Genomic DNA, 20,850 nt, shown 5'->3' on the forward strand with positions numbered 1-20,850 from the left:
TTTGTAATACGTATACCAAGCTATTATATTTTGTTACAATAAATTTTGATTAAAGAATTAAAGATTATTTTGGTAAATTTAAGACCAGATTATTTTAACCAAAAAGTACTATCATAAAAAAATATATCATGTTATGTATTATTATTGAAAGTTGAAATATTAATAAATGTAACGATTTTTAACTCATTGCCATAAACTTTGTCAATTGATTTCTTAAGTTTATCAAGTAAAGATAATTTATCTTTATCGTTTGTTTGTTTCCAAAATTCACCGCTGAATTTATAACTGTATGCCTTCTACTACAAATTAGAAGTTCTTGCAATCTCCAAGCTGCTTCCATCGGACCAATGTATGTAGCATTAATATCACTATTAATTTTATCAAATATTGTATTGCCTTGGTTTTTTAATTTCTAAATTTCAATGCTTACTCTTTCTCAATTCTTGAATTTTTTTCTCATACTTCAAATAACTTAAATGTGTGACGTCTCCTCCGTAAATGCAAGAGTATAAAAACTTCTGGCACGTACTAATATCTTTCTTTTCTCTTTCATCAAGTGCTCTAAAGTAACTGTAAAGGTTAGGGAGTGAGTTCTGTTGCATCTTTTAAATGAATGTAAGACTTAGTTCAGTGATTAAGCTGCGTGTTAGAAGCGTACATTTGAAGTAAATATAAGACTTAGTTCAGTGTTTAAGCTGCGTAAGAAAAGCTCGAGCAAACTAGGCCACTGTAAACTCACTTAAGAACTGAATCAAAGAGGAACAAAAAAGAAAAGACCTCCGACTTGGATGCAGTTAACCTTGTAAGACCTTGCGACTGCGTGCACCGACGACGAGCGGCTAACCAACGATCATAGAAGTAAGTCAAGTTAAGAAAAATTATACATTATAAAAACACTATAATTGCAAACTTAAGAACTTAATAATTTATATTATTTGTAAGAATCGATTGTTTACAGCTTTTCCAAATTTATTAAATGATTAGATACGATTTAACTTGATTGTTGATTAGATTTATTTTCTTAATTCAAATATTTTAAGATTAAAAAATTGTAGTTGACAGAAACATAGTTTTAGCTTTGATAAATAAATTAAATATACAAACCAAACCTTAAATAGATAATGAATAACAAAATCCTTTACAAGAACGTGAAGTAAAGAGATGAATAAAAGATACAAAGAGACGAAGCCAATTTAATTAATATTGAGTTTGGCTTATGTTTTGTTGCAAGTGATAATCGAATTTAATTATTTAAGAAAATTAGAAGGTAAATTAGTAAATAAGACTCTTACGTATCGGAATACACGGATTTACAGATGCCTCCATGAGATCATATGCAGCAGTTTTGTAAACTCTTGTTGTCACTAAAGATGGTGTTTTTGACACTTGGAGTGGCTGGAACGAAGGTGGCACTCATCAAAACATTAATATTTCTCGCCTCGAGTTGTGTGTTGCTCATCCTCTTGCCAAACTTATAAGCCACTATGTGTCCACTGTAAGTTTTGGTAAAGTAGACATTCATATTCAGACTGATTCGAAGAAAGTCTTACATCGGCTTGATTTCGTGGCCGTTTCGTTGGCAAACATTTATAGGAAATAGATGTTCTGACATCATGACTTTGGTACCCCAAGGAAAGTGGCACCACATTGCTACTTAAAGAAATTCTGCTGACTTTACTTCAAGAGGTGTCACCCTTGCTCAATCACTGAACGAAAAGCAATGGTTTAACAGACCAGAATTCCTGAATTTCTTTAAAATCATCTATTCCCAACTGAAGCTGGACGGAATGACTTTGGCTGAGCCCCAACTTTAAATTTTTCAACTTACAAACTCTCAAACGCCTGCCTATAATCACAAAGCTTGAGATCTTTATCGGGCATACAGTTATTGGTCTAAGTTACTGAGAACCGCTGCTTACTGTATGCGCTTCGTTTATAAATTAATAAATCGATGTGTCATAACTGCTTTTGTATTATTCAACTGAATGACTTAAAACCTCCTGTATAAAAAAGCAAAGACTTGCCTTTTGTCAACCTGTTTGAAACACTTCAACGGTACACTACAATTCTCTAGATGTCTGAATCATCAAGGAAATTAGCCCATTAATTTCTACATTTGGGCACCAATTGACATTTCAACCCACCTTCTGATCCCCATTGTGGAGAACTGTGGGAATCGGTAGTGAAGTCCACCAAATTGTATGTTAAATGAGTCATAAGCGAACAAGTTTTAGCCTTTGTAGAGTTTTTCATCCTTCTTTGTCATATTGAAGCATGTATAAACTCAAGACCCCTGCTAGCTTTATCAGATGATCTTCAAGATTTGTTCTCTTTGACTCCTGCTCACATTATCAATGCAAAGTCTGCTTATTTAACTCCTGAGCCTACAATTAGAGAAAAGGAGTCACGCCTCTTTGGCACTGGAAACTCTTCTCCTTCTCAATGCAGAGTTTTAGGAAACGCTGGGCTGCTAAATGTTTGAGCACGTTACAAGCCAGAAATGGTGTGTTGGCAAAGACCGATGTGAGTCAACGACTTAGTCTTAATAAAATAGGAAAACTATCCTCCTGGTCTTTGGCTCTTCGGTATAATAGTTGAAATACTTAAGGTTCGGATAATCTCATTAGGATAGCTAAAATTTGTACTACTTAACGTATTCTCACCAGACAAATAGTTAAATTAGTACTTTTAATATTTGAGGTAGTGATTGAAATGCCTTCAAGCCAGTAATCAGCTCATGCTGATTTTTTTAATTTTTTCCTTTTTTATGTGTATATAAATGAATCAGTAATGGATTTTAATTTTTTCATTACTATTGACCTCAAGTGTTTCTGCTGAAATTAAAGAAGGACAGCATTCTTTGTTTATATGAATCTTTAAAATAATTAACAATTTATTTTTGTATCGATTACTAAATCCTTTTTTTATGTAAATACAACAAAAAATTTTTTTGTGCGTATCCCTAGCTTGTACGCATCCACCCAGAAGTATATATTAAATTACATATTTATGTGTGAGAAACGTGTGAGTCACGTTGGGATCGTCTCATCACTGTGTGTGCGCACATCGATTATAGTGAACATGCGCGCACCTAATCTAAATTTAACGTATACTGCGCCATCGAGTAGTAGCTAGCTCTTGCTCTTGCCAGTGCGCTGCCACTTATCGTACAAGCTGGTCAAGTCGTTTGCCACTCCTCTGCATTCGCTCTTCTCTCCTATCGAGCTAATTACTCTATCTTTATATTGTATAATTAGTAACTCTAATTCTGTTAACTGTTTTATGTATAATAAAATAGAATCTGATCTAAAGTAAATTTAAGAGAAAAAGAACTCTAATTTACTTGTGTAGGAAGTTACCTATGCTTTGTTCCAAAATTCTCTAAGACCCCAGCGGTTTTTTCCAGAGCTATCGTCCTTAAATTAATTAACCAAACAAATGGATAAAGTCCATCTATTTGCCTCTTGGGCAGTGTAAAAAATAATTATTACAAAGTGAATATTCAGGTATGTAAATAAAGTCGGTAGAAGGCAGTGGGGTAAATGTATGAAAAATGAAATAGTAGTGGCAGAAGGGGTCAATAAAAATTCTGCGGGGGCGGGCTGGTGGGAGGTGTGTGGGTCCCTGGAGGGCTGTGGGAAACTGTGGGGGACGGTTGGAGATCTGGACAGAAAAGAAGCTAACTCGAAATAAGGGAGAAAACGACGAAGTTTTGCATTATTTTGTGTGTATGTATATATATATATATGAGCTTGTCTATGTACATATATATTGTATGAATATAAAGAATAAATCGATGTTCTCATAGTGTGCTTCGTCTGTATCAACTCAGGATGTAACTAAGTGAGACCTACGTGCCAATGTGACGTAGCGTCCAAGTTAATACGTTTTTTCCAATAGTAACAATAATTTTTTATTGATTAAAAAAATAATTTTTAAAATAACATTTAATGTACAGTAAAAACAATTAAAATAAATTTAAATATTCCAACTGTTAATAACAATCATTTATGTGATTAATTATAATCAAAAGTAGTTTTTTAATAATCATTTGTTTTAACCTTAAAAATGAAAGATTTTAAGACTTCAGACCTCATCGTTCTGTAGATCACACAATCAGGGAGTAAAAATTGTTTGACAAGTGGAGTGTAATAACACACTAAATAGCTATTAGGAATTCCTTAATTTTTCAAATTGATTTTTGTTTAGGTTCAATCAGCTGCTTAGTATAACACCATCAGATCCAGGAATACTCCGGAAACTGGGAGAACTGTTTGACAGCGTGGGAGATAAGCAGCAAGCATACCAGTATTATAACGAAGTTTGTATATCACCTTTTCTGCTCATAGACATTGATAAAAAATGATAATAAAGTTTTGATAAGATTTTAATGCTTAATGTTTATCAACTATAGGAGTATTCTTAAAGCGTATAAGAGAATTTGTAAGGAATGTATTCACTACACTAAAATTCATTAAAAAAAATGGTAAAAAAGTAAAAATATTTTTTTTCAGTACACAATACATTTTATTACAGATAAATGAATATGACAATAGCAAGGTTCAGACGGATTTAGACGCTGGTTCCTCTAATCTAAAGTCTGACATCTTATCGAGATCATCTTATTGATAACTAAAATAGACTTAAAAATAAAAATTAATTCGATTATGTATAAAGCAAAGTCAAATTTTAGTCTACTTTCATTACACTTTTAGTATTTTTTCGATTTAAGCAATATTCCATTGACAATTGTTTTATTGCACATTTATTGTGTAATCAGTAAGTGAATTAACTGTAGTAATAACTTCTTAATTTTATTTTAACCTACTACTAAAGTAATTCTCCTTACTTAAACCACATTAAAATTTTTACAATGTCTCTTACCAGATTTTAATAATAATTTTTCTTACTTGGGTTATTTTACGATAACTGGCAACTTTTATGGGCCAGAATCAACTAACACTTGAAAATGGATTTTTATTGTTGAAATATATTTTTTGTATTTCCGTAACCAAAACGAGCTAAAACTGTTGGCTCTGCTGGATCTGCATGAGAAAATTTTTCATGACTTTCTTGTTTTACTAAAAAAATAGGAGCATCACGGGCTTTTGCAAAACCTTATTAAAACCGAGATAACGCCTTTGTTATTACATTTTTATCATGAACTTAGAAATAATGTTTGTACTAGTTCCTATCTGAGCTAACAATCTGACACTAAAAAAAGGAACAAGGCGTTACGAGATACGTGAGGGGCTCTTAGCAAACAAAGTGTTATGGATACTTATAAATTTGTTAAAAAATCTATATTGTAATGTACCAAACTGAAATTTAACTTTGCTATTGTGATTGCATTATATACCAAAGTACTGTTATTTAACCCATCACCTTATAAGTCACTAACAAAACATTTCACTAAAATATACTAGATTCTTTAGCGTTACGGGCTACTGGAAAAAAGGTTATTACGGGCTCTTATGAATGCGTCGAAAAATCGACATTGTTACGCATCAAATGAGAATAAAACTTAGCTTATATAATACTAGCAGCTCCCCCCCCGGCTCAGTTTCACCCGAGACTCAATAAATAAAATACCACAGTGCGTTAAAATGTAACGTATAACGGTTTTAGTTAAAATTTTACATCTATTCCTGACACTTCTCAGAACACAAATCTTTTTATTAGAAAAGTATTTGTTCAGAATCCATGCAGTTTATTTTGTCAACTCATAAGCTGTAAGAATTGAAAAAAATTAATTATGCTGAAAAGTACTATGTGTGCCACATGCCATAAAATAATTGTTGGTCTTAAAGGGCCGTTGATTTGCACTGTCTCACGTTACAACAGATAAAAAGAGCTATTGATTGAAACTGTAAATATTTAAAACTGACCATAAATATGAAGTTAAAAAATCGTTTTTTTCAAATCTGACAACTTTGTTGATGGAGCAAGTAAGTCCTGAAGCTTAATCTTTCTATTTTTTATTGCCACAATAAAAAGCAATACACATATTTCTACTTATTTAAAAATCTGGAAGATTTAAATAATTACAGTCAGGATTATTGATTACTACTATTATTAGTGGAATAACCGTCATAAAACATCTTACCAAATGGACTTTTTATTTGTCAATTTTGACGCTGCTGTTTCAATTTCAATAGATAATCTACGTCAATTTCTTAAGGTCTAAAATTGAATACATTTGAAACATTTGAAGTTTTCCTTCCAATTCACGCTCTTGTGACTATAGGCATGGGTAAAACTTTTGTGAGCCTGACAGGCTATTCTTTGTCAACTTTGTTAAGTTGACATATATTTGTTGGCAAGGTTGTTCGACGTCCAATGGCTCTAAAAAGGACCGGTACACTGAACTCTTTCTTGACTGAGGTTTCCAGCAAACGTGACTGCCTGGATACCTAAGGGTGATCTTCTCTGGCCTGCTGTTATAGCACCAGACTAATTATGAGAAAAACTACAACTTATGAAGCGTTAGAACTAGTTGTAAAGCTCTTTCTCATGTCTCCTGTTATAACGCTAGAGACGTTAGTGTCTAAAGCACCTTCTTTTTTTGCAGAGCTCAGTCTTTTGGTGATCTAAGGTGGGGAGATTTGTTCGTGATGCTTGCCTGTTGGAGACTGTTCCATTTGCTCAAGTTTATTTTTCCTTCATAGCTGTTAGGTGTGCTCAGCACAGACTTTGAAAAAAATCGGTGATACCTGGTTGAGTGCTTAGTCGAGAGAGTTATATAGAGTCGATGGTCACCGGGGTTCCCAACCTTGCGACGGATATCTCCACTCATAACATCTGCCAGTGAATGACTGACTTAGTTTAACAGTCACCGACTTTATATAGTCTTTCAGTCGACGAATCGTTTCCAGAAATAAAAGTTAAAATGTATTTGTTTTCAAGGTAGTTTCACATTTGATGGCCCTAAAAAGAACCTGTGAGGTTGATGGTTAATAAAGGAACGTAAATACTCATGATGGAAAAGGTTCAGTGACAATACTTCTAGCCATTACCTATTATAATTATTATTATTGTTACAATTATTATTATTATTATTATTATTATCTTACTAATACATGAAGCAAAGTTTCTAAAACCGTTGTAATCGCTAACCGTGAAAACTACTGAACCGATTTTGCTGAAACTTTGCACACTAATTCTTTACACTTCCTAGATGGTTTTAGTATAGTTTTTATCTTGAAAAAGTTAATAACAATAGCAACAAATAAGCTCAAAGTTTTGCAAGAATACGCCAACTTTTCACGTTTGTTCAGTAGAATCCGCTAGGTAGCGTGGACATAAAATCGGAGCTACCTGCAACATAATCAAATAAGTGTGGTAATATATAATATGCCGGACCGTCCCAGAAACTTTCGCAGTCAACTACTGGCTATACATTGGGCTGCTTCAAGAAGGTTGGTGTTAGGCGTGCAGTTGGACATCCTGGTTACCAACAACACTCTTTTCTAATGGGCAAGTGATCTTGATTTACTTCTATCCTGAATCTCCAGGATTGTCGAGTGCCACCATTAAAAAAACATTCTAACCGATACCGTCTCTGGTGGAACACCAGGAGACGTATCTAGCCAGAGTACAACCTGCTTCAACACTTCAGAGTTAGCCTGGTGCCGTCAGAAAATTTTCTACTACAAATGCAAGCCAGGGAATACAGCCCCGAGGAGCATGGGCATCCACAACGGCTTCCTTCTCAGTCTTCGTCTCAACAACATACCCACATACACTGAAAAAAAACGGCCGGTATAGCTTGGCTGCTCGGCTACTGTAGCCTGTCGACCCAAGCAGCTACTTTTAGGCTAAGTTAGCTAGGGAGCCAAGCAAAATCTGCTTGGCAGCCGAGTCCAACGTGCCAAAGTACACAGTTCTCAGTTAGGGACCGACCAACCTATCCTGAAAGTAGCTGTATAAATCAGCAGGCCACAGTAACAGTGCAGCCAAGCTATACTGGCCTTTTTTTTCCAATGCAAAAGGTTTTCTCCAAGCCCACTTTCCCGACTAACGATGAGCGGGATAATTAGGGCTCACAAAGTCTTAACCATACTCAAAGTCGCAAGAGGGCGAATTAAAAGAAAAACGTTCTATGTATCTAATGAAAACAATTTTAGGCGTCAAGAAACTGACGCAGAACGTTTTTCAAGATTGAAACAGCAGCGTCAAAATTGACTAATCAAGAATCCATTGCGTGAGAAATCAGCTTTTTAATTAGTACCCTTACAGTAATCTCTTGAGTCTTCCAGATTTTTAAATAGGTACAATATGTATTCGTATTTTTGTGGCGATAAAAAACGTAGAGATGAATCTCCAGGACTTTGTTGCTCTGATAATAAAGTTTTGAGATAAGAGAAAAGAATTTTTTTTTAATGTATATATTTGAGAGTTTTAAATCTTAACAGCTTTAAAAAAAAAGCCCTTTCCATAGATTATATGGGAGGGACTGCAAATAAACGGCCCTTTAGAGCCACGATTATTTTAGGGCATATGGAATGCACAGTCCTTTTCAGCATAATTATTTATTTTTTATTTTTTACATCTTATCATTTGACTAAATAAATTGTATGGATTCCAAACAAACATGTTTTAAATAAGAAGATTTTTGTTCTGAGAAGTGTCAGGAATAGATGTAAAATTCTTAACTGAAAACGCTTAACATTACATGTTAACACACGACGCGACGGTGTTCAATTTAGTAAGTCTCGGGCGAAGCCGAGACGGGGGGCCGCTAGTTTTTTATAATAGAATGCTGGCTGCAGGCAGCTTGACTCTTACTCTCGGAGTTTCTGCGTATGGAGACCGTGCAGGTGGGAGATACACCACTGACCAAAGAATATCTCGTCTTCGGATCGTTATCCGAACAACCAACCGCTCATCGTTAGTCAGAAAATTTGCCCTGGAAAATACCTTCTTTGTAGATATGCTGTTGGGACGAACCACTGAGGAGGCCGCTATGGCTGCTCAAACTACTCTGGGTTTTTCTCCCTGGCTTGCTGCTGTAGAAAAATTTGCTCTGGTAGTACCAGATTGATTGAAAAAATCTTCATGGATCTCCAAATTGCTAGTGCAGACTGTGCTCTGGCTAGACGTTTCCTTGTATTTTTCCGGAAATGGCAGAGTTCCGAATGCTTCTTTATTGGTGGCATTCGTCAAACTTAGTGATTCAAGATAGAGTTTGATGTACGTCTCTTGTTTATTAGAGAATAATGTTATCAGTAGCCGAAATATCCAGCTGCACGATTCCCAGCTTTATGCTTCATGCACTGCCGGTGAACGACTACGGTATTTGGTACATTGCTCGGGGATACTATAGCCAGACTCACTTAATTCTATTGCAGGTTGTTTAGATTTTCCATCTACGCTACTAAGTGGATCCTACTGAACTAAAGCGAAAAGCTAGCATTTTTTTGCAAAACTTTGAGCTTATTTATCGCTAATGTTATCAATTTTTTCAAGACAAAAAACTATACTAAAACCATCTAAGAAGTGTTAAGAACAAAATTTTAGCAAAATCGGTTGAGTAGTTTTTGTGGTAAGCGATTACAACGGTTATTGTGATTTGCTTCATATATTTGTCAGATACAAAACAGCTATATTTTAATCCACCACCTTTCAAGTTAATAACCAAATGCTTCGAAACATTTTTTAACGTTATGGGGTCTTAGGGTCTTAGTTTTGATTTCAGAAAGATCGAATTTACAAAATTACGAGTTTATAGCACTGGCTTATCAGGATAAAAACATCAGAAAAATTTCCGAAGTATTCTGGCCTTCTTAAAAAACAAAATGTCCTTATTAGAACGCCACAATTCTATGACATCTGTTTATGAAAACGTTCAATGAAATATCAAATTTATCAAACTTCGGTCCCACAAATTATACAGCAGCCAAGTTTTGCATCAATGATTTTTCAAGTTTTCTAAAATGAGTAAAAAAGCTATTTGTGTTAAAACCTTCAAGATCTAATGCCATTAGAAAAACCAAGTGTGGGTGTTGGAACCTCGACAGTAGTAAGACTTCTAACTCAAATGTTATTAAACTCGGTACAACAGAAACTAAGAAAATTAGATTACACCTAATTTCAATGGGTCTTTCAGAATCTGATGTTAAAATAGTAAAAATTTTATTATTATTATGTATTCGAGCACGCACGTGCATAAAGTACATATAACTTTTATTATTATTATGTATTCGAGCACGCACGTGCATAAAGTACACATAGTTATGTTACATGTAATTCAGGCATTCTAAGCACTTTTATGTTTGCTGTGATATATGTATTAATATATGTATAAATTGTTGGTTATGTAATGCAGTACGAAACAAAAATTTTTACCATAGTGCCTCAAAAAAAAGTACTTTTGTCCAGTTACGTGGGATAGAAATTCTTTTTGTGCATTTGATATGACATTATTTTAATACAATTAATTCTTGTTTAAATCATTGCATCCGAAAAATAAATTTTTTTTTAATTTTGGCTACCATAAAAGTAAAATAATCCACTCTATTTGATTGCGATTTCGGAGAACAACAGACATATAGATATTTTTTATTTTAAAGTTGTAATTTTTTATTTAATTCGTTTTCTATGATTATTTATAATTCAATATTAAAACTTACCCGCGCTTATGACTCATTTTTCAAAATTTCGAAATTAATAATAATAATAATATATGTTTTGGTCACAAGACAATTTATAGCTAGGATATGTAGGATGTAGTTTTACCTTTGATATATGACTTATTCTTTTTAGAATTATCACGATTTGGCACCTTAATAATTATTTTCTGTACAAGCAATTATTTTTGGCCTATTTAGCTTTCCTTTCGAGATACAACTGTTTTTTGAATTTTGAGAGGTAATGTTGTGACAAAAATTTTTCAAAGATCATGTCAATTTCCATATTAATTTTTTAAATACGGCATGGAAAAGAAAGTTTTCTGTTACCCGTTCTCTTTATAAGGATACAGTCGAAAAAGGAAATTATTAAGGTTTTGTTTGTGGATAGTCCAACCCCTCTATATTTGTGCACCTTGTTCATGTAGTTCCCCTTTACGAAACTCGTCAAAATTGTTATTTTTAGCCAATTGTGCTGTCCTTGGAAAATACAGCGATTTTTGTTAATTTCAAAGGTAAAGTTGTCGTATTATGCATATTTAATACTTTATGCACATTTTTTTACATACATGTATACATATATATATATATATATATATATATATATATATATATATATATATATATATATATATATATATATATATATATATATATATATATATATGAACATATGGAAACGACCTGGACGTGCAATACATTATATGTATACAATATACATACGTATAATTTGCTTTTAGTATAGGTACAGCTGTTGTTTTTCTCTTCATTTCTCCTTTCCCCATACCTATACCTGAGCTTGACCTCAGCTTGAGCAAGCACATCGGCTTAGTATTTAGTCGTAGCGTAGAAAAATACATACTAATATAACTATAATATATGTATATATTTAGGTACAGTCGCAACACGAGGGGAAGGGAGAGCGCGGCGTACATGCAAAAGAGAGACGGAGCGAGAGGAAGTGTGAAAGAGAAGAGATTGAGGAGAGGGCTTGGGCCAAAGGGTTGGTGGCTACGTATTTTCGTAACGCATTTTTCCTCATGCAGCTGTTCATGGCCTAACATAGGAAGTTTCACTTTAAAAAAGAAAAATTCGCATTTTACTTTTAGGTGTCATCAAAATTATATATTTTCGAGGGCAGCACAAGCCCGTGATGCTAGTTTAGCCCTTTTTTGTAGCTGAAACTGAAGCAATACTTTAAATGCTCTCGATTCAGTTGTCCCTTTAGCAGAAAACATTTTTTGATGATTGAAAAAAGGGTTTAAATTGATATCTTCTTATAAGACGGGATAATTGACTGACACGAAGTAGACCATTTTCGATCAACGCTCATGTTATAAGGTATTAAAGTGTGAGATGGTAGACTACATATAAGCACAGACACATTATATATGTATGTGCAAGGGACGTGACGGTGCGGTGTCCTAATAGGCTCGCCTTAAGTAAGGAGACCGAAGTTTTCTAGGTTAAAAAGTAAAATAAAAATTTTTTAAGAGGATCCTGGCTGTTTAAGCGCTCTAATATCTGGATTGACTAAAAATTGTAAGTACCAATTTCTCTCTCAGCAAAGAAACTTTTGATATAGTGAGTCATAAGGATAAGTGGATGTAAACTCTCGGTTGCTTAGTTGATACAACTGACAGGTGCCCCCAAATCCGCCTGATTTGGATAAAGAGATGTGATACTTAGCATGCACCAATCATCTTAGAATTAAATCTGTTAAGTTCCCATGACATTAAGGTTATGAAATTTGAGTGCCAATTATGTAGTCCATCATACTTCATTATTTTTTCTTTCTATCGTGTTATTCGTTTTTATCAAGTCAAAGTTCAAGACAAAACAAGTGGTTTCTTCACGTGGTTACGTGTTCATTTGTTGGTGCTGATGGCGATTATTGCTCATTAATCGTCTTGCGTCTAAAAAGTCAGTGAAACACTGATAGTTGTTTTTTTTTTATTTTTGATAGTAGATATAACGATTCAAATCCAGTAATAATTAGAATCGTTACGGGGTTAGAATTCTTACAGGGATTTTTTGGCCTCACGGCCCAACTGTTGCTGCCTCTTCTACCCTTTTATAGAAGGAGAGCTAGCGACATATTTCAGTGACTCATACTAGTACTAACAGAAACTTTTTTTTCCTATAATATAAACTGTTGTGACATTAAAATCAACAGTCTTGCTTGCTGGCGACATGGCAATGGCGGATAGAAACAAAAACAAAAATGTTTTAAGCCGAGTTTTTCTTTGTACCTTGCAGTAGATATCATCCTCTCCTTCATCATTATCAACCTGCTTATCATCACCCATTGGGTTTATATTTACATCAGCAGCGGTATTATCTGAAAAATAATTTTATACAAATTTTCTTTATACCTTACAAATCAGTCATCTACTACGATGTCACTCACTGTATCTGGCGTTTGTACACCGTCAAACCACCTAACGACGTGCTTGCTCTCCATCTCTTCCCATCCCTACTGCGTCAGCATTTTGTTTGTTCGCTGTTGTAAGTTCACGTGCCTTTAGAGACTTGCAATATATAATGTATGTAGCACATGCTACCTCAGCTCAGATTGGCAAGAGGGAGTGAGAGATCCATCAAATTTTATCAATCTTAAAAATATCAGTCTCATCCTTGAAAGTATAGTTTTTGTAAATGTGGCTGAACAAGCATCATTAACATTGACTAATTTTTTGAAGCCATATAAATGGAAAAAAAATACTTCAACAGTATCACAAACAGCGGACTCTGGAATATTAGTTTGACCTAATTCAATGAAAGTCTTAATAAATTTATTAATTCTTTTTAGTATCTGAAACGGTTTATTTTTACCCTTGCGATAAAACGCTAAATTGTAATCGCATCTACTGATGGCATGCAGGGCGGGCAATACCCAACATGGATCTAGTCCAAGCTTATTACTGAGTTGATTAACATTAGAAGATCTATGCCGATGACCGACTACCGCTTATAGTCAGAACTGATATTCACAGACGAAAGGGAGGAATTACAATATCCTATTGGTCAAAAAGAGTATAAGGAGATAACTTCTCGTTCACCATAATAACGATCAGGCACCAAACGTTTTCAAATTCGAACGTTCACATGGGAAGCCAAACAGAAGACCAACGCATGCTTTTATGGGAGCAAGGCAGTGAACATTCGACGTTCTTAACAACTATGTCGCTACGTAATTATATGTAATGCACACAATTTGTAAATCATATTATTTTCAGAGTATAGAAAAATCATTGTTCATACATCAGAGAATATGACCATATGATTTTTATACGTAATAAAATTAGTTTTGGACAGAAAATAGAAGATGGACCACGCGTGGCTCAGCACTGCAGTGGCTGGCCAGGGGTGCTTTCAACTGCCTGCAAGACTGTGTTTGCCTCACTTGGTAGTAGCGAGACTGCACTTTTCTAACATTATACTATGCACATTACTGTAGAATAAAGTTTCAAGGGTACTAAAATGGGTCACGCGGATACCCACCTGTAATTCGTCAATAACGCAGCGTTTTGCATTTAAGACTAACTTTGCCCTATCAGCGCGGAGGGTAGTAAGACTAATATCTTTTAACAATTTATTATATAATGTAGCATTTAATCAAGCTTTAGCCATTATAAACTGCTTTAAATTTATTTTTGTGATTTGATTTTCGTCAGTCGTTGTCCCGTGCGTAGAGAACAAGTCTGTAATTTTGTCGCCACATAAAGCAAACTACACCGAAAAATACAAAAACTGGCGATACAAAAATTTTCCGAGTTTTTCTGTCATTAACTCTCCTACTATCATCCCTTACAGGTTTAAAAATTAAAAATGAAAATCAAAGTTATTTATCAAAAGCATGATATTTAAAAATGAAAGTAAATTATTTTAGTTTTAATAATTATCGTTTACACCCCTTTCTAATAATCCCATAACCTTGTTTCATGACGGTTAATAGATGAATTATACCAGCAGAGTTACGCATCAGCTTTAGTTGTAAGTTTTTGATATTTCAAGTTAATGGTGAATTTACTAATGATCAGATTATGCGACATATGGAAAGGTTTTTAAAAAAACCACATTTTTTTACCACAATTTTTTTCATACTTACATTTGACCTTAGATTTTTTCTGCGTATTAATTTTTTCTTAATATTTCTATTTGAATTTTTCCAAGACTTGTGCTACGTTATCATTTTCATTATCCACTATCTGCAATTTTATGACTGCAGTTTTAAACCAGTTTTGGAACTCGTAAGTATAAGTTTATATTTCACGTTAACAACATTCTTACGATACTCTTCAGCAAAATTTAAAATCATATTCAGAGAAATCAAGATATCAAAGTTGTCAGTATTGTTAGTTAGGGTTGTTTCGTTAGGTATTTCAAACCACCCTACATTTTCAGTCGTTAGATCCTGATCAGGATTTAGTGAAAGCCAATTTTCCATAAAGGTCGTCAGACCCACATATTTACATTTATCCATCTCTATAGCATCCATCTCATAGCTGATATCTTTGAATGAATGGTAGTTGGCGTTAGTATTTGCAGCTGCCGTATTACCATCTGATTTCACTCATCTCCCACAAAGGTAAAGGGTAAAAACTACATGACAGTAGCAAACGTAGATCATGATGATAAATCGATGTGCGAATTACATCACTATTATTATAAGTTGCAGATATATATGGTTGAAGAGCATGGATCTCATAGAGTGCAATGAACTCGTCAAAAGTGACAGGTGACTAAATACTTAGCATCTGTTCTTGGCTTAATGCAACAAAATAAGAATATACAAGTAAGTTTTCACCAGGAACTTATATTTTTAATCTTACACTTCCTGGAAATTCAATGTTTTAATACGTTAATAGGCTGTAATTAGCTCCAGTAGTAATATTGCACTTAACTCGTAATGCATTTACCTGAAAAATAGCCTCAGATATGTATGAGTTGTGGGTGACGTTATATTTTAAGACTCGTTTAGTGAAACCTAAGAGTCTTTTGATGCAATCTTTTATTCTGCAATCAATAGTATAATTACCCGTTATGAAACTACGGAGTGTATTATTGTTAGATTTTATATCAAAAGCTATATCGTTAGGCTGTAATACGTTCACTAAAAATGACTAGATATCTGGACTTTCGTAGCCGCCTATTAAAAAACCAACCTTGATAACCTACGTTAAATTTATTATCACCTTCGTCCATATTTGAAATCGAATTAAATTTAAGGAGTTCTACCAAACCAAGAACGTCAGTATGGTTTAGGAATAACTCTATAGGCAGAACATACTGTGCTTCGAATACAGAAGTACTAGATAGATTAAATATCAATGTTTCTTTCATGACTGATGAAGAGCGAATGAAGTAACTTTGTATACTTTTCGAAAATTTTCTCGAAAAAAATTGCAAAGTACAAATAACTACAATTTTAAGAATTTAAGTCGTGATATTTTTGATAGTTTACTTAACCTTGTCAACTCTTAAGAACAGCATCAAATATAAAGCTGGCTGCAAATCGTCAAAGCTGTCAAAGTGAATTACATAATTATCACATTTTGATACGCTACTTAATAAAGTCCAGGTCCATCATCCTTATCGTCAAGATTCACAACAGCCATTTTACAATATTGTGACCTATTCGAAGGTAAGTAGTTTCGCATCAACACCCCACAAAAATTGGAAATTCCCAATGTTTTAGCACATTAAAATAAGTCAAGGTTGGCTCATGCTTGATCAGCAATTTTTATATTAGTGATTTTTTTGAAAACTTTTTCTATCCAATTTTAAGTATACGCTTAATCCGGTTTTATATTACTAAAGCTTCAGACTTTTTTTTTAAGCACTAGCATTTATGGTTTTATAATGTCTTTGGCTTTTTTCTAGCTACTGTTTAGTAACCGCACTTTCACTTAAGTATTTTGATATTTCAGATACACCACTAGCTAGTGCACTAGTTGCACGAAAGCCAGTAAATTAGAGTATTAGAGGTAGATTATCAATAGTTAAAGTAGGGAGAGGTAAAATACGTGGTTTTATGATACTTTTCTTCCCACCTGCATTCTTTACTGCACTACATGCCCCCTTCAAAGCCGAAGTAAAAACCTTCTGAACGTCTTTGCTTTTGGTATTCATGTTCGACTAGGCCCCCCCTCCCCCCGCACAGTGAGAAAAAAGCACTTTTATTGTTAAAAAATCTGCCGACACCACAATTTTCGACGTAGTTCTCCCATTTTTTTTTTATACACTCCTTAGATATCAAACTTCAGTATGTTACTGCCACTTTTTCTCAAGACTCCAAACCCTAACCTCAAAAAATCGGGAAACACAGAAAAAACAGATTAAACGAAAAATATTATTGCGAAAATGAGTTTCTAGGGGTTTTTCAGGTCTCTGTTCAAGAATTGTTTGTTTGTACATTCAATTTGAAAATGGCGGAGATAACATGGGCCCAAAAATTAAAAATTTTGCTTTATTTTGCTCTGCTCTATACAAATTAGTACACAATTTCTTCAATTCGAAGAATACTACATCTCAATCAAAGATGCCTTATCATGTTGTGCGTACAAAAATTTTAGGAAAAATTATTCTAAGCTTGAAAAAAATAACTTGATAAATGAGTCATTCTTTGTTTTCTTTCCATCATTATCCAACGAACTACAAAAAATGAACGAAAATATTCCTCTTCGAAATAAAAATTTTTTTTTTTTTGAAAATAATAGAACTCACTTTGTTTTAAACTGTCTAATTTATTTGTACCTATCTATTAAAAAGATGAACTGAATGTGATTAAAGTTTTCACACTTTAAAAATAAAATATTCCATATATAAACTACTTATGAAGACAGTTAACAGTAATATAATTTTTTTGTGTTTTACTTGACTTAAAATGTCTTATGTGACCTAGGTTTTCCTGCTGTATATGATTTTTTTACCAAACATACTATACTGTACTAAATACTTTTCATGCGCTTTTTTATAGTGAACCTCACTGTTTTAAAAAACATTACGAAATTAAAAAAAAACGTGTCTTACTTTTTTTTACATGTGTTAGTCCTTAATTTTGTAGGCATCACAGAAATTCTATTTCAGACATTTCTGGAATTGAGCAGTTTAGTGTTATAATGTTATTTTTGCTAATGAAACAAAAAACAATACGATAATTCGAAAAAATTAGACAATAAAGGTGAAATAGATTTTTTTGAATAGTTGTACACAAAAATAAATTTTCGAATTTTTCGCTACATTTTTTCGAAGTTTTTTAAGGTTAGAAAGGATAAGTTATGTGCTCGATCATAAATAAGCATAGAATTGTGATCAGCGAGAAAAAATACATATTATCAGGCTTTAATTTCAATTTTTAAAGGTCCAAAACTATTTTAAAGGAGGTAAAACTGATATCTCAGAGGAATTTTGACTAACTGCAACCACCATATTGGTCCACCATTTTTAATTTTGGAAAAAAGCAAGACGGCAAAAGAAAGCCTACTAACTAAGCTACAGTTTGTGCCCATAAAACATTGATTACAACCTATAGAATTTTGGACAGATCTTTGTTCCGTTTGACAAAGAACGTCCTATATATAAATTTATATATAGACACATGTAGGTGAGTGAGTACTTGTATCTGCTATTTTTAATTCTGTAATACAAAAGATACCTTTGTAATTTAAATCAAGGGGAATCCGCGTACGTATCACTTTGTATTGCATCTAACATTCTTATTTTCAGGAAACAAAATAAAATTTGTATTACAAAACTCGAAGTAAAAATTGTCCATACAGTGATTACTACATAAAAAATTGAGAGTCCAATCGCCATTTTGTATCGACTATTTTTAAATTTCATAATAAAAGTAATAAGTTCGTAATCAGAGGCGAAAAACATTGTTTGTAGTAATTTATACAAAAAAACTCACAATAAATCAGAATTTTTAGTTTTTAGCCGCAATTTTGTATCCACCCTTTTAAAATTGTATAAACAAATAATCAATTTATGATCAGGGACCTTAAAAACCCCTAAAAACTTACTTTCACAGAAACTTTTTTTTGTATTTCCCGATTTTTTGAGGATAGAGTTTGGACTCTTGAGAAAAAGTGGCAGTGACACACTAACACTTGACATCTAACGAGTTAATAAAAAAAATGGAAGAATTACGTCGAAAATTGTAGTGTCGGCAGATTTTTTAACAAAAAAAGTGCTTTTTTCCCACTGTGCCCCGTCACGGCTTTGCCCAAAACTCACTAAATGTGACACCATAATGTGTTGACACATAATGTAAGAAGTTTTCAGTTGAAAATTTCATATACTTCTTGGAACAAAACAATGATGCTGAAAGTGCTATGCGTTTCTCACGCCATAAAACAACTGTTAGCCGTAAAGGGCCGTTTATTTGCATATTCTCACGTTATAATAAATAAAAAGGTCAACTGGTTGAAGCTGTAAAAATTTAAGACTGACGAAAAATATAATTGAAAAATTGTTTTTTTCAGTCTCAACTTTATTACCAGAGCAAGAAACTCTTGGAGCCTAATGTCTACATTATCATCACTATAATAAATACTCATACATGTTATTTTACCTGTTCAAAATCTGTAAGATTTAAGTGATAACTGTCAGGTATTAAATAAAAAGCTGATCTCTTACTGGGTAGGTTCATTCATGGATTCTTTATTTATGAATTTTAATGCTGCTGTTTCAATCTCGATGTATGTTCTACGTTAGTGTATTGATGACTAAAATTTTATAAATTCAAAGCATTTCAAGTTTTCTTTACAATTCACCCCCTTGCAACTATAAGCATGGTTTAAACATTTGTGAGCTTTAAGGGCTATTTTTCGTCAACTTTATTGTTGTAATATACTTGTTGGTACGGCGGTTCGACTTTCGATGGTCCTAAAAAGAACCAGTAAGCTTCTTAAGTAAACTCTTTTTTGTCTGAAGTTTCCAGCAAACATGACTATCTCTATACCTCAGCGTAATCTTCTCTGGCATGTTATTGTGATACCAGACTAGTTGAGAGAAAACCTTCAATGTCTGAAGCATTAGAGCTAGTTGTAAAGATCTTCCCCAAAGTCTCCTAGTGTTACGCCGAAGATGTTGGTATCTAAAGCACTTTCTTTTTTTTGCAGACGCAGTTGTTTTGGTGATCTAAGGTAGGGAGATTGGTTCGTGATGCTTGCCCGCTTGAGACTATCCCGTTTGCTTAAGTATGTTCTTCCTTCACAGCTTTTAGGTTCTCCCTGCGCAGACCATGGAGACAATAATTTCTGGTTAAATGCTTAAGAGTCCAGAGGGTCATATAGGATCGTCCGTCACCGGGCTTCCCAGCCTTACGACACACGACTCTGCTCGTGACATCTGCTAGTAAATGGCTGTCTTGGTTTAAGAGTGGTCGGATTCATATAATTTTTTAGTCGATGAATCGTAGCCAGAAATGGCAGTAAACATGTATTTGTTGGCAAGGTAGTTTAAACTTGGGTGGCCCTTAAAAGAACCTTTAAATTTAGCTGTAATTCGCTCGGCTAAAATATTATAATAAAATTTATTAATTAAGTTGGAAATCGACAATAAGTATCGACAAAGTCTGAACTTAAATAAAGACAAGCAACATCATAAATTACAGTAACTAAATAATCGCGATTTTTTTATCAAGATATAAAACAAGTCGTACAAAAAAATGTCGCTAGTTGCAAGAAAAAAATACCACGACGCGAGCACAATTCATATTAAAACTAATAAAAAATGAATAAGAGAGCTAAACAAATTTAACTTAAACTAATAAAAGTTCGTTTCAGCCAAGACGACCAGTCGATATGAAACACGACCTCGCCGATTTAAGTAATCAAATAATATACTAATGCAAATATACTGGATACCTGGACTAAGGCTGGCAAACTCGGGCAGAGCATGAAACAATAAATGCGTTAAATTGTTAAACGGACAAGAGCAAGACAACGTTGCTGTGCTACCTCTGGCGTCGAGGGCCTTGCGACGAAAGAGTGCGTGCTGGTTGACTAACAGGTCAAGTGGATTTTCAAGATAAAATATCGAAAAAGTATATGTAACCGTGTAACGTGTAACCAAATAGCGCGAGAGTTTGTACGGTTAAAAAATGTACGCATTTAAATTATTACAAGTGCTAAAGTTGCTGAGACTTCAATAGGAGAAATTAGTTAATGTCAATGTATTTTGCAGAGAGACGAAGAGATAATTATTGTAG

The 20,850-nt window shown here is 33.7% G+C and overlaps 1 protein-coding gene across 1 annotated transcript in view; it reads left to right on the forward strand.

Moving 5' to 3' along the window:
• The window catches only part of nompB (intraflagellar transport protein 88-like protein nompB), a 730,499-nt gene that overhangs the window by 628,899 nt on the left and 80,750 nt on the right, over nucleotides 1–20,850 (forward strand). The window contains exon 11 of the mRNA XM_089596148.1: nucleotides 4,210–4,321. Coding sequence (XP_089452274.1) covers nucleotides 4,210–4,321 — 112 coding nt within the window. The remainder of the gene's footprint in view (nucleotides 1–4,209; nucleotides 4,322–20,850) is intronic.

Source organism: Copidosoma floridanum, unplaced genomic scaffold, assembly GCF_036245765.1.
Source record: "Copidosoma floridanum isolate Cflo_tuat_1 unplaced genomic scaffold, Cflo_Japanese_pri ptg000030l, whole genome shotgun sequence".
NCBI classification, from domain to species: Eukaryota; Metazoa; Arthropoda; class Insecta; order Hymenoptera; family Encyrtidae; genus Copidosoma; species Copidosoma floridanum.